At 33.5% G+C, this 14,965-nt stretch overlaps 2 protein-coding genes across 2 annotated transcripts; both read right to left on the bottom strand.

Annotated features, from left to right (window-relative positions):
- Positions 1 to 1,183: 1,183 nt before the first annotated feature.
- Positions 1,184 to 3,721, bottom strand: LOC149673132 (uncharacterized). The gene is made up of 7 exons (XM_089840208.1): positions 3,622 to 3,721; positions 2,962 to 3,068; positions 2,764 to 2,869; positions 1,850 to 1,931; positions 1,645 to 1,777; positions 1,285 to 1,558; positions 1,184 to 1,219 (listed from the first exon to the last, which is right to left on the bottom strand). Exons 1-7 carry the CDS (start codon positions 3,667 to 3,669, stop codon positions 1,184 to 1,186), a joined length of 786 nt encoding a protein of 261 aa, XP_089696334.1. The 5' UTR covers positions 3,670 to 3,721.
- Positions 3,722 to 8,859: 5,138 nt separating this feature from the next.
- On the bottom strand, positions 8,860 to 9,876 carry LOC149673131 (uncharacterized). Its single transcript, XM_089840284.1, has 2 exons — positions 9,493 to 9,876; positions 8,860 to 9,388 (listed from the first exon to the last, which is right to left on the bottom strand). Exons 1-2 carry the CDS (start codon positions 9,647 to 9,649, stop codon positions 9,231 to 9,233), a joined length of 315 nt encoding a protein of 104 aa, XP_089696410.1. The 5' UTR covers positions 9,650 to 9,876; the 3' UTR covers positions 8,860 to 9,230.
- Between the last annotated feature and the right edge of the window lie 5,089 nt (positions 9,877 to 14,965).

The following is a 14,965-nucleotide window of genomic DNA, read 5'->3' as shown; positions in this document are numbered from 1 at the left end:
TTAGAATTCAAATTAACAATATCTGAATATTTTATGCCGTGATAATTTTCCGCAACTCTTAATTTGAATATAAATAATGAGATATCCTAAAGTGCATTTTCCCACTCTCATCTTTGGTTTTTTAATTTTGAAATTCTGGGCTCTTTATTGATTGTGTAATATTATGTGAAACGACAATACGTTTGCACGTAAGGAAGAAAACGCTTATATGTTATATTTTGACAACATCATGTACATTATATTTACAAATAGTTGATATTTTCAAGTATGTCTCGAGGGACGCGTTTGTTTATGAAATAATGATAATATCTTTGTTCGTAAGATTCTTTTCCAATGTAAATTTTGCTTCTTGATTTCACCAAGTTGGTTTGAACTTGATATATTAACTCTGTCAGAAAATATTTCTTATCTTGAAAAAGCGCAGATGTGCCACGGAGAAAAATGTCTTTAAGTATATAAGGCGAAATTGTAAAATTGTAAATAAAACCATTTTGATCAATCTTTTTCTGAAGTTTGGCGCTAAAAGACGAGTTTCTCTGAAATGTTGAAAAATAATATTATAGTTTTTAGTTTAGATGGTTGAAGGATGAAAGTCGTTTCGTACTACTCGCTAGTATGAGGGGAAAAGGGGCGGGTGACTTACTAACTCGTCACAGCGCTTGCAATCATGTACATATACAGTGTGGAAAAGATCAGAACACCTTCCTTTGTGGACAACCCCCAATACTGCCAACGGATGACGTCATTTTATAAAATTATACAGGGTGTAACTAAATCATTGGAATTCATGTTTTATTTTATGCAAATGGCAAGGTACAACCGGAATATTAGAGAATACGCCTGAATGCAAAAAATTGATATAAAGCTCAGTCCTACGGTTAGTCCTAGAACTTAGGTCTCAAATTACAATCTCTAATCTGTTTCGTAAACACATCAACGTAAATGTAATGTGTCTACCATTGCGGTACAAGCATAAACTCAAGACGTAGGAAGTACGAGTAAATGTCTTCATTCATTTTCTCATCGAGAAGAACGGTCCGATAACTCTGTTTCTAAGAATGTCCACCCAAAATTTCACCTTCCATTGCAATTGATGGTATTGATGTCGTAACCAGACATACTAATACTTTCCACTAATACTTCACCACCGCTTATTTTTGAGTTATTGACTTATAGACTCTCCTCAAATAACCACTTTCCCAAGTGTGGTCCTGTGAGGCTGAAAACGCACACCCATAGCTCCACCGAAAGTATTACGATGAATATGAAAATGGAGGGCGTTACCTTCATCGACAAGTGAACAGGCAAATTTTCCAGTATCATTAAAGTAATGTCTTTCTGCTCGGAAATATCGTCAATGGTATTTATGTATTTTGTGTTTGTTAAGAGCAGTTCTGATTTCAAAGCACCCGAAAAGCATCTGATCAACACCGTACACCCGAGCAACCATCCGCACAGCAAGAGCCTAGGTGATTTCGAATTGAAGTACTCGAAACTGTTTTCTAGGAAATCCGATAAATATTGCCAAACATACTGATTGAAATTAGTCGTATCCATCCTAGAAAAAGTGCATTCAATGTGAAATAACTTTATTTGAGAAACCTAAAAATAGCTGACTCTTTAATTAAAAAGTCAACTGTTCACGTTTCGTCTTTTAAGCACGCGTATATACCTCTTTCAGTTCTGTAACCTTTTGCTAATGATAAGGATGTAGCCAATGATGATACCATAGACATGAAGAGCAATGCCGTTACGATCAGGCACCACGTGGGCGTATCTAAACCATTCACGGATAAACGTGTGTCGTGTTGATTCACTGTTTTGAGGCACGTTGCAATGCGATTATCACCCATTAAGATGCTTGGAGAAACGTGATAAAGAAAAACGGCTTCCGGTGCTCCTGAATAACTTAAGACACCCATATCAATAACCTGTAAACATTAATACAAACGTAAAAAAATGGAAGAGCTAGAAAACCGGGCTGTGCAATTCGCCGTTTTTGAAAGGGTGTTAAAATGGGTTCACGGGTAGTTGAGCGGTTTTCAAAAGAGCGTTTTGGAATAAAGCGGTTCCCAAAACAGCGGTTTGCAAAACCGCGTACAAGCAAAACCGCGGTTTCTGTTTCCGCGTTTCTCAATACAGCGCTATTTCCCAAAACAGCGGTTGCTGTTTCCGCCCAAACTGTGATTGATAGGGAGGGAAATCTCTATTATATTATGTATATAGGACAAAGAACAATATTATGCAAAAAGGAGTAATGTTATATCGGAAGTAAATATAAAATATAATTTTTTGGAAAAGGCATATTATTTTGGGAAGTTAATGAAGATAAACAACAATATTTTGGAAAAGGCGTAATTTCGTACGCTCAAGATATAAACGCTGTAATCAAAATGCGCTAAAACGAGAAATGGCTATAATGGCAAACGCGTTTATGAAAAAGCCGTTTTGGACAATGCTGCTTTGATAACACGCCCAATCGATAACATACCGTTAAAATGTGCTATATTATGTGTGACGTAGTTTATGGACGGTCCGTTACGTAAAAAAAATATGCGTGTCTCAAATTCGCCTTTATTGAAAATTATTTATAGGTAAGGGATGGTTGAATCAATGTATGGTGATGGTATGATTATATTTTGTAACCTTAAACGGAATGAACACATTGCCTTTAATCGTCATGCATGAGTTCACTCGAGGCGTTATATTACGATGTGAATGAATAAATGATCAAAAATGTTATAAATATTTTGATGAACTAGCCTTTTCCTTTATTGCGGTGGCAAACATGTGAGCAAACACATTACTGTGATAACCGTGGAACTTCAAAAGAGTTTCCGAGATGTTAAATCCTGGTATGTATTTTAATCTAATAAAAAAAGCAGAAATGTTCAATTCGTAAATTGTTTTTGATTATATCAGCTACACCAAACCATATAATTTCACTATTAAAATACTTACGATACGTTTTGAATGTTGTTAAGAATATAAGCCGGCAGAAAATTCGCAAACGGGTGCCTGTGATTAATAACTCCTTTTATTATATCTCGTCCAAAATCATCGGATTCCTGTACGTATTTAAGTCATGAACATTGTAGGGATTATTCACATTAGTGAAGATATCTCGAGGGGTCGGACGTTTTCGAAAAATTCTAGTCCAATTTGATTTCTTCGGATTTTGTTTCATTTCGTTGAATTTCATCGGATTTTTTTTTTTTGATTTCGTCGGATTTTGTTTGATTTCTGATTTCGATAAAATCCAAAGGATTTCGTCGAATTTTGTTTGATTTCAGAACTCTATAAAATCCAATAGATTTCCTCGGATTTTGAGATTTTCCCGTGATTTCGTCGGATTTTGTGATTTCTTTGGATTTTGGATTTCGTGAATTTTGTAATTTATTTCACGATTTCTTTACTGATTTTGTGATTTCTATGTTGATTTCGTGATTTCTTTCTTGATTTTTTGACTTCGTTGCTGATTTCGGATTTTTTATTTGATTTCGAAATAAGCATTGATTTTGGATTTCTTAAGTTGGATTTCACGGGTAACGTACGGGATTTCATGAACGACCGACCCCTCGAGATATCTTTAATCAAGAACGGGGTATTTTTCATACTTACGTATGATGTTCCAAACTTAAATTCTCGTGTGTGATTTCCTTCAGACATCTTGCCTTTATGCAACAATGCTCTAAGCACCAACTGAATTTCAGAGTGATATAAGTTAAACTACTAAATTTCTAAAAATTTAAGATATGGTCTTAATATTGTAACGAAATTTTTGTCCGGACTCCATCAAAATCTTTTTTCGAATGTAAAGACCTGTGTTAATTTTGAGATATATTACAGTTTTCGTACAAATATCATTCGGAATAATTTACCGCAATACATACATCCATTTAAATGAGTATTTTTGAAAAGGACAAATTGCGGCCGCGTTCACACTCGACACTTAAAAACAGTTTTAGAAAGGTGTAAATTGTAACCTTAAAGTGTTAACCATGTAGATCTTTCAAGAGAAAATGTTCATTCTTATTTGTAGTTGTTTTTTTAAATAAATGGAATGAACATTTTCAAGCGTAGGTTCTATATGGCTAACAGTTAAAGGTTACATTTCGACCTTCCTAAAGTTGCTCAAAACGGTTTCAAAATTTCTAGTGTAAACGTGACTGAAGTGTGTTATTTGAAAAGTTTATTATCATAAACTCATCAGTATTCTGTTTGCTTTGGCCTCAGAAATAAAAGAGTTTTGTCGCACGTTTTCCCCGATATTGGTGTATACCATCACCTTATTTGCCTAAAATAATTGATATTGTAGAACATCCAGTTTTCTATTATCCTATGTTCTGAGACTTTAGCTCTATGAACCTTTTTCTGAAATATCCATATAATAATGAGCGCTGGAAATGCTCTCTTGTCATGCTCTCTTCGTGCTTAGTCTATGACAACACCGTGAATCGATACAACACGCACTTAAGCATTATCAACTCGAAGAGACTTTAAACTCATTGCGACGTTAAAAATCTCCGTATCGTTCTATTAAAGGACTTTGATACAGTTTGTGCAAAATATGTCTAGCATTTTTGAAGCATATATTGCGTTTGCAAGGCAGACAGAGCGCTACTAAAAGGCTTATATATGTGTAAGTTTACTGGAAATATGATTTTCATATTAAAAATATTTAAAAAATTCTAGAGGGCCGGTAGGCCCTTCTAGATAAGAACCCATACCCTCCCGTAATGTTAAAGAAATAATTCACAGATTTTAGGCTTAGCGTCCCATAGAAAAAGCATGGGATTTTTGGTGGTCCACTCCATCGAATAACTCAGAAAGTACTGCGAAGTTAAGGTTCGTAACACTTTTGAATTATCAAGCAACTATTGATTGTTGAACTTCTGAAGTTTTATTAAGAACAATTAAGTCTAAGTATTCTATTTTAATTACTTCATAAATCATGGTAAAACCGTTACATATATTACACTGTTTGCATAGCATTATGTTCAGCCTCCATCGGGTTTGTGGCGCATAGGATAACGCGTCTGCCTATGGAGCAGAAGATTGCAGGTTCGAGTCCTGGCAAGCTCGGTGTTTATTTTTACAGATACTTTATTCAACATAAATGAAATAATCCTATAAATACAATGTTTGGATAATTTTTTGTTACGAAGTACGGGCTTGTGGCGTAATGGATAACGCGTTTACATTCGAGGCAAAACTTTGCAGGTTCGAGTCTTGGAAAGCTCGTTGACTATTTTTGATGAAGAATCTTAGTATATATTCTTAAATAACAAACTTTCAATGAAATGTGCGCGTGCTGGCGCGTGGTTTAGAAATAACTTTTTTTTTAAATCTATACAAAAAGGTCAACTAAACTTAATTGAGTCACCAACCGCCTTTTCACATGAAATGAGTTACCACCCCCCTATCTATGGTGAATTAATTTACCAGCCGCCTACCAATTGTGAATTAATTTACCACGCCCCTACCAAATTATTTAAACTTTCCCATAAAATAATGAGAGACACTTGGAGTGAGCCAATATGCTCACGAACATCTTACTTGAACATCGAGTTGATGACGTTTGACAAGCATATTATTATTTTTATATTAGATTAATACTAATTAGGGCTGAAGGAACAGATATTATATAAAAAAGACTTGGTTTGCCCAAGCCTTAAAAACAAAACGATAAGAGTTTTTCCAGTTGTCTGAAGCGCGGATATTATTTTTTTCTATTGAATTTTAAAGACAATCCGTATTTTACTACTCTTTAGAATTTAATTCAATCACCTGATTTTACTGCTAATGGATTAGTTTCCTATAACTTAATTGAAATAAAAAATTACTTATCTCAGATTTTTCAAAAACAATTCCATTTTCCTGAAACATTTTATCATGCATTTATTATTTTGAGAGATATCGTGTAAATTTAATCAAATTTACTCTTTCTTTTTTTAATTTCCGAGAATTTTCCTTTCAAAAGGTTTTAAACACATCAAGTTTTCTTAATGTTGTCAACTAAATAGCAATTCAACCAACACTTCTAAAATCTTCCCCACAAGTACTGATATACACAGTTCAATAATTGTGACTGTTCTTAAAGAAGAAACAAACCCCTTTATCAAATATAAGAAAGGTGATAACAGCCCCCTTTTGTATTCGAAAAGACCGCATATAATACATTATTAATGAGAGTATTATTTGAAAATTAATGTACGTTCTTCATTGAAAAGAAAAAATTTTATGATAAAATGTTTCAGGAAAATGGAATTGTTCTTGAAAAATCTGAGATAAGTAATTTTTTATTTCAATTAATTTAAAGGAAACTAATCCATTAGCAGTAAAATCAGGTGATTGAATTAAATTCTAAAGAGTAGTAAAATACGGATTGTCTTTAAAATTCAATAGAAAAAAATAATATCCGCGCTTCAGACAACTGGAAAAACTCTTATCGTTTTGTTTTTAAGGCTTGGGCAAACCAAGTCTTTTTTATATAATATATTAAAGATATTAAATTAATATTGATTAATAAATTGATTTTACCTGACTAAATCGAGTCTAAAATGCTAAATATTCCTCACGAAATTTTTCCATCGAAACCTGAGAAAATGGTCCAATATCAGGTGTAGAAATCTTCGCTGTCATTTAGACAGTGATATGCATGACTAATTTTAAAGAAAAGATGTCCTTTTGTATGTGTTAGTCCTTGGTTAGAGTTAAAATTGGGAATATTGTGTTTTCTCTGTTAATAAACATGAAAGTGATGTTAACAGAGAGAAGTGGAGGATCCTATTGCCTTGGTTGTCACGCTTCGTCTAATCAACATTTTAATGAGTTTCCAACGGATTGGGCTGTCGTATTTTCCCTGGGACTCCGCTCATTCGAGAACATCGGCACCACAAGACAACTTGGGTGTACTATTCTGAGAGATCTTGGCAGTGCTGGGGGTAACGTTGCCTATTTGCACTCATGTTGTTTTTCTCATTTTATTATATCAAAATAATAAACCTATAACCCTACTTCAAGGTTAAATGTTATGGGAGACCATATCTCTGTATAACTAGATATTGTAGGCTTTTCGTCGAGGGGTCGGAAGTTTTTGAAAAGTGTACGGGACTTTGAAATCCAATTTGATTTCTTCGGATTTCGTTTGATTTCAAAGTTCGATAAAATCTGATGAATTTCGTCTGATTTTGAGATTTTTCTCGTGAAATCGTCGAATATTTTTATTTTTTATTTTTGTATTCGTGAAATTTGGTATGGATTTCGTGATTTTTTTTCACTGATTTTTGTGATTTCTTAACTGATTTTGTGATTTCCTTACTGATTTTGGATTTTTATGGGATATCGAAATCAGCAAAAATACGTTTGGTATCTGTTCAGATTTCGGATTTCTTTTCGGATAGCGTACGGGATTTCGTGAATGACCGACCCCTCGTCATAAACACATATAAAAAAACTATTTAAAGACCGTGGCCCTTCCTTTTTTTATTTCTATTTTTTTACTAAGCAAACAATCTACCTTTTATAGATCCAGCGTTCATGGGCTGAAGAAGTCACGACCCGCTCACGTCAAGAAAGACTTCCTAGAGAGGAGCTCGAGATTTCTAACAGTGTTAGGAAAGGGGGAAAAATTTAACCCCTTATTCATGAAGTTAGGAGTTCTTACCCAGCAGAGACGTACGCTATACCAGCTATTGTAGTTGTTTACTTCCTAAGCTAATTTAATGGACTTCTGATTAGATTCAAGAAACTATCACATCGAAAAAGATACTTCAAAATTCAAAGCATCATTAAGGATAGCTTTATATAATTAACTTTTTAAAACTTTACATCTAAAATGTTACAAAATAATATAAATATTTAATCCTGAATTTAAGCGCCCTTGCTTTCAGACAGAAGTGTCCCGCTTACGACGACACCATTAGTCGATATAACGCACACATAAACACTATTAAGGTGAAATATTCAAAAACTCACTATGCCGTTGAAATTGTGCAAAAGCTTCTATAAAAGAAGATCAATAGGCGTGCTTTTTTGTCCTGGCGTTCTTTGACCAGTCTCCAAAAACATAAGTGTTCTCAATAAAACATTGAAAGAACAATATTTGACTTAATAAATGTGAAGCATGCAGACATCTGAAATAACTTATTATTATTGAGTTTCTTTCTCAGTTAAGTAGTATAAAGACACGAATCGAAATACATCCATTTTAATGTTGTTTTAAAGTGATCGTAACTTCCGAAATAATCATTTTCGAGCGTTCAATAATTGTTTCTATAAAAACAAATCTTTATTGTGTCAATAGGCCTATCTCGTTCCTCAAAAGAGCAAAACTCTTAAGATTTAAATAACTGTCTGGACTCGGCTCAGCAATCAGAATGGTTCTCAAATAAGAAGTGGCTTTCCTTAAAGGTTGTCAAATTGTGTAAATAATGCCCCTGTTTAACTATTTTGCTTTGATCTCGTAATTAAATTAACAAAAAAAATCAATCTTTCTTTTCCAATAATTGAAAGGACTAATACTATAAGACTTTCCTTTAGTCATTGAAACCCACACAAAACATCTCAGAACTTGTAAGACATCTATTCATATAAGAACAATAAAATTTGCGGTACTTACAAGTAGTTGATGTTTTCAAGTATGTCACGAGGCACTTGTTTGTTTATGAGAAAATAATAGTAATTTCGTTCGTACGATTCTTTTCCTATGTAAATCTTTCTATTTGATTTGATCAATTCATATTGAACAATTACGGGTAAGCTGACATAATGTATTCCTTGTCTACAAAAAGTGCAGAGATAAAGCGAAGAAAAACGATTTTAACTACGTGAGACATAGTAGCACTCAAAACCATTCCATTTTGCTTCATCCTTTTTTCAAGTTTGGCGCTAAATGACAAGTTTTTCTGTATAAAGACCATAAAATTTACATACATATAGTAACACGTTTGATAATGTTCAATAAAGGAAGATCAATGTTAATGCCCAGATGCCACATTAGGGCTGTTTATACTGAGTGTAACTCTGATGATATTAATCTTCATGCAGCTACAATTTTAAAATTGATTTCAAAAGGAGAATTTTTACCTGCATAGACAAATGCATAACAGCATTTCCCGCAATCATTAAGGTAATGTTTTTCTGCTGACAAATATCGTCAATTGTGTTTACATATTTTTCATTTGATATGAGAAAATCTGATTTCAAAGCACCCGAAAAGCATCTGCTCAACACAGTACACCAAAAAGTCTGCACCAGAGGCGACTCCAGGCGAGCTTACGCAAGAGCTTCGGCGATTTCAAATTCTCGAAACTATTTGCTAAGAAATCCGATAAATATTGCAAAATATATTGATTGAAGTTGGTCGTTAAAGCCGCAATCCATCCTGAAAATTATTGTATTTAACATAAACTGAGTTCATTTGTAACAATCTCTAACGTTTCAATGAAATTGAAGTTCAATTGTGTCGATTTAGCAAATTTTTTGTACTTTTTTCATTTCTGTAACTTCCCGCTAATGAATTCGATCGGAAAAAAGTATTCAACGATGACACCATAGACAGAAGAACCATAGCCGATGCGATGAGACACCACGTGTACGCATCCAAACCATTGATAGATAAACGGGTGTCGACTGTCGAGTTCATTTTTTGGGTTGACGCATGTTGCAATGCGGTTATCACCCATCATCATAGTTGGAGAAACGTGATAACGAAAAACATCTTCAGGTTGTAATGAAAAACTTTCTAAGGACATGTCAATAACCTGTAAAAAGCGAGGTAGATTAAGATTCAACTGCAGAAAATGTTCTTAGGGGTTCGAAAATGACCATCTCTGAAATAGATAATTTGTTTGGTTGTTTAATCAAGATAAAGTTATTCTAAATTTAATTTTTTGTTAAGTAAACCATGGTTGACTTTAATGTTTAAAGTCTTTTTACTATGTTAGTGAATAAATGTTTCAGCACAATGAGTTCAACTGGAATCATCTTAAAATTTCGTATACTGAACCTTCAGCTCCGTTGCGATTGCAAGGGTGTGATACACAATTTTAAATTGAAAACCGTAGTCCTTCAAAAGTGTTTCCGTGATTTTTACAAACGGTATAAATTTTAATCTAGTGTAAATGGTAACACAATTATTGAGTTAGTAAATAGTAACATATGCAATGTGTTTTAACTGATATTGCATTACTCACGTTACATTTCGAATATTACACTTACACAGGATATAAGCTGTGTGAAAAATCCTAAAATAATCGTTATATGTAATAAGGTCATTTACAATGAGTGGTCCCAAATGCTGGAGATCCTGTAAAGTGTTTGGTGTTGTATTTTTTAAACTTACATGCATTTGTAATATAAAGGTTTTGTTTCATCTGTATCTAAGGAAGAATAAGACAAAACATTCTTACTTACATTTATTGTTCCAAACTTAAATTCTAGTGAATTATTTCCTTCAAGCATCTTGCGTTTATGTAAGAACTGAACTTCAGAGTGAGACACGCGAATAAAAGGAAATTGCTAAAAGGTACTTCAGACGTTTTTGATAATTGATTAAATATTGTAATTTATTATGAATTTTTTTTCGGGTATATAAAAGGTGCGGCTTTACACTTGTAAAATCTTTACCGAATGTAGAGAGCACCTTCAGATAATTTACAGTTTTTATTCTAACATCTTACCGTTTTTTTACTTCGGCCCCTACCTTTGTGTACTCTTGTGTAAAATGGCTCTGTAATGATTGTAACTATTTGACTTTTTAAAATGAGAAAATTAAGATTAGAGTTCTACAGTGGCCCGCACAGAGGGAGGGTGAAAATCGGCTCCGTTTATTGGCAGGCCCAACTGTGACGTTTCCCCCTTCAACTGATATAGCTCTATGTAGGCACATTTTAATTCACACTCATTCAATGAAACCTTCTAACGTTAAATTATTATTTAATGCAAATAAAGATACAAAAATGATACATTTTAAACGTCATCTGGTTCTTCATCCAAATCAGTCTGATAATCAATATATCCCAGGTAGCAAATTCACGTTGACACAACGTTTAAACGTAGCATTGAATAAACGTGTGCATTAACGTTTTTAAAACGGTGATCATGTCACCTTGAAACACGGTGTTTACACACGTGTTTATTTTGTCGCAAATACATGAGAAATCTCGTTTATTTCTCGTTTTAAAAACGTGTATTATAAAGTAGGCTAACGTGGATAAATCGTGCGTTAAACGGTTTTAATTTGGTTTATTTTTAGGGATATTTGAACGTCTGTAATAAGTTTATCTAACGTGTCTCAAAAGTTAATTGAACGAGTGTAACAACTTGATCGAACGTGCACAAAAATTAGTTTAATGTGTTTTATAAGTTAGTTGAACCTGTGTATAACGTTGGTATAACGTGTTTAATAAGTAAATTACACGTGTTTCATAAGTAAATTACACGTGTTTCATAAGTAAATTACACGTGTTTAATAAGAAAATTACACGTGTTTAATAAGAAAATTACACGTGTTTAATAAGTAAATTACACGTGTTTAATAAGAAAATTACACGTGTTTAATAAGTAAATTACACGTGTTTAATATGTAAATTACACGTGTTTAATAAGTTAATTGAACCTGTGTTTTAAATAAATTGAATGCGTTTAATATGCCATTTCAAGTGTGAAATTCGTTAACTGAAGGCGTCTAATAAGATATTTTAGCGTGCGAAATAGTTTAATTCAAAATGTTAAAGACCATAATTGAACATGTGAAATAAGTTAATTGAACGTGTAAATTTGTTTAATTAAACGTTTATAATAAGTTAATTGAACGTGTTAATTTATTTAATTGGACGTTTTGTAATAAGTAAATTGAACGTGTGCAATAAGTTAGTTGAACGTGGGTAATTAGTTAATAGCACGTGTGTAATTATTTAACTCGTGTTCTCAAAGTGGAACCAAAACATTGCCAGTATTAGCTTCGGCATTTTCATTTATAGATGAAATCCGAACCAATATCACAGCAATGACAGGACTAATACAAATCCTAGTTTTCAGTTGTTATGTATAAATGTAGTATAGCTAAATCAAAAGATAACAAGGCTTTTGTAATATTAAAATTAAACGATTTTCTTGGAGTTTTGAAACGAAACATAGCTTTATAGCTCTTCAACTACTAAAAGAATCGTAATGCCGAAACATATTTACCATATTTTCATTTTATATTTAGCAAAAACGAAAAAATACAATTTTTTAAGAGTTCCATTCACGCCAATACAAGGGAAAAAGCAATAAGGGAGTATTAACCGAGGAGTAGAAACTGAAAACTTCTTATAATTATAAAATTTTATAGCTCAGGCCTATGCATTACATGTCAACAGTTTTTTAAATAAGCTCTAATTCCTACTAGGGCTTTCGTTGTTGATTATGAAAAAACCAACCGTCTCTATCCTAAATCGACTTCTCAACAATGTCATAAGTCCCTTACTAACTTTGAATAGAGTTCCCATGATTAGTATTTCAATGGGAAAACGTCTTAATTACTCGCTTCATATTAACTATGAAATGCGTAGAGTTCCAACTTCATTACTCGTTCTATATATATTTGACGGATGTCTTTCCGATGAAAGAGGTTTTCCTTAAATAATTAGGGTTATATGAATGATATAAATTATTTTAATCGTCACTATTTTACCTTAATTATACTTAAGTCGATTTAAGCAACTTTATTCCTTAAATCATTTTAAACATAGCTATTTTTAATGTTTGACTTCTAGTGAACACCTTTTCAAGATTTTTTGTAAATTTAGGGTATATAAGGAGATTGATTCCTAGATAGGCGGATAAGAAAATATGCAATTGCGTGAACCTTTGGTGAAAGCCCTGCCATCGGGGGCTAGACGTTTCGCGTAACCATAGACGCTCGCCTCGTACATTTTAACCCTAACGACAAGCTAATGTTGCAGATTGGTGTCTATGCGGTATAGACGAAAGACCAGCTCAAGGTGGTGTTTGAAGCCAATAAGAACTGATTGGTGTGTATGTGGTATTTTTAACCTGCGAACGCGAGGACAGAGACACGTCCAGTAAAATACCTCCGTGACGTCATCGAAACTCGGAGAGGTGATAACGATTGATTATTGCTTTTTATGACGCAAGACATGTACGAAATATCAACGTTTCCGAAACGTACAGTAATAATGCAAAATTAAGGGTCATTTAAAACCATTTTCACGCGTGTTGTGAACGAACTACTTATAAAGAAAATAAAGCTTTTGTATAAATGTATTTACAACTTTCTCGAAACTTAAATCAAAAACGCAAAACTAACATTCCACTTAACACCATTTCGAAACGTGATTTTAACCTAAAATAAACGTATTAGTTATCACTTTGTATAATCGTTTTAACAACGTTGCCCAAATATACAGTAATAACGCTAAACTAACGGTCAATTGAACACTATTCTCAAACGTGTTACGAACGTAACATATAGTCCTGAAATAAACGCTCTTGTATAAACGTTTTAACACCGTTGCCAAAACATACAGTAACAACGCTAAACTAACGGCCAATAGAACACCATTCCAAAACGTGTTGCAAACGAAACGTGTAGACTTGAAATAAACGCTTTAGTTATCACTTTCTATAAACGTGATAACAACGTTGCCGAAGCATACAGTAATAACGCTAAAGTAACGGCCAATTGAACACCATTCCCAAACGTGTTGCAAACGTAACATGTGGACCTGAAATAAACGCTTTAGTCATCACTTTCTATAAACGTGATAACAACGTTGCCGAAACAATTATCACTTTGTAAAAACGTGTTATTGACGTTAAGAAAATCCTAAACATCTTGAGGTAACTTATGTACCAAAATTAAACGTTATTCTTACGTGTGAAGTACACGTGAAACGTTTTCAAAACATTGGCACCAAAAATCTACTTTAAATCAACGTTAATTTGCTACCTGGGATACGGTTTCATCGTCATAGTCACCCTCCCTCCGTGTGGGCCACTGTAAACCTCTATGCTAAATTTCGCGCACAATAAGGCACCTAGGCGGGGTCTGACGAAACCCCGACTCAAAAACTCTCCTTACCCCCGAATTGAAATAGCTCTATTATTAAATGATGCCAATTTAAGTTCATCTCATTTATCACAGTCAAAAATATTTCACCACCTTACCTAAATAGAAACAGAGGCAACTCGCTCAAACAAGTTAAGTTTAATGTACTTGACATCAGTGGGGCTGGTTTTACAATATATCACCTGCTACATTTAAGCTAGACTCGCACTCGACGGAAATCACGACGGAGACCCGGCAGAAAGGGGTTCGACCGAAAAACCTTTTGTACTCGCCTTCAATCGAGTACTCGCACAGGCCTAATATGTACTAAATTGTTCTTTTATTACAGTTGTGAAGGAGGTCTTCATTAAATTGTCGTTGATATTTTAGGGGTCAATTATAAAAAAATTTATGGAAGAGAAAGTTTTCACTCTTAAATTAACGTAATTATTTTAGGGGCTATTTATTTTTTATTGAATCTTTTGGTAGACAACAAAATTCATTATGAGATTTTAACATCGTTGTTTTTTTAGTAAAACAAAACTTTATGAAGTCGCTAAGGTGTCCCCCCATATCACCCAATCTCATTTGTCCCAATCAGAAGAATTTAACCCAAATCATATATTCCCGATTCACCCAAATGTATTTCTCACAATTCCCGTTTGCCACAAAAGGCGATAAAACAGGAATTTGGCACAAATAACATACCCGTTTTATTAATTCGTATTTTCCATTAAAAAAGCAATATTTTAAAATTATTATATAAGAGACTGTTGATCAGTGTGATTTATTAAATATGGAAGTCGAATGGCTGAAAACTTCGAAAGGAAAATATGCCCCCGTAATTCTGAGTTAGGGTTATGTAGGTTAGGTTTGGTAAGGTTAGATTAGTAATATTTTATAAAT

Source organism: Phalangium opilio, unplaced genomic scaffold (genome assembly GCF_054372755.1).
Source record: "Phalangium opilio isolate 3A_F unplaced genomic scaffold, DU_Popi_V2 ptg000053l_1, whole genome shotgun sequence".
NCBI lineage: Eukaryota > Metazoa > Arthropoda > Arachnida > Opiliones > Phalangiidae > Phalangium > Phalangium opilio.
The sequence above is the reverse complement of the archived record's forward strand: the minus strand, read 5'-3'. Positions and strand labels throughout refer to the sequence as shown.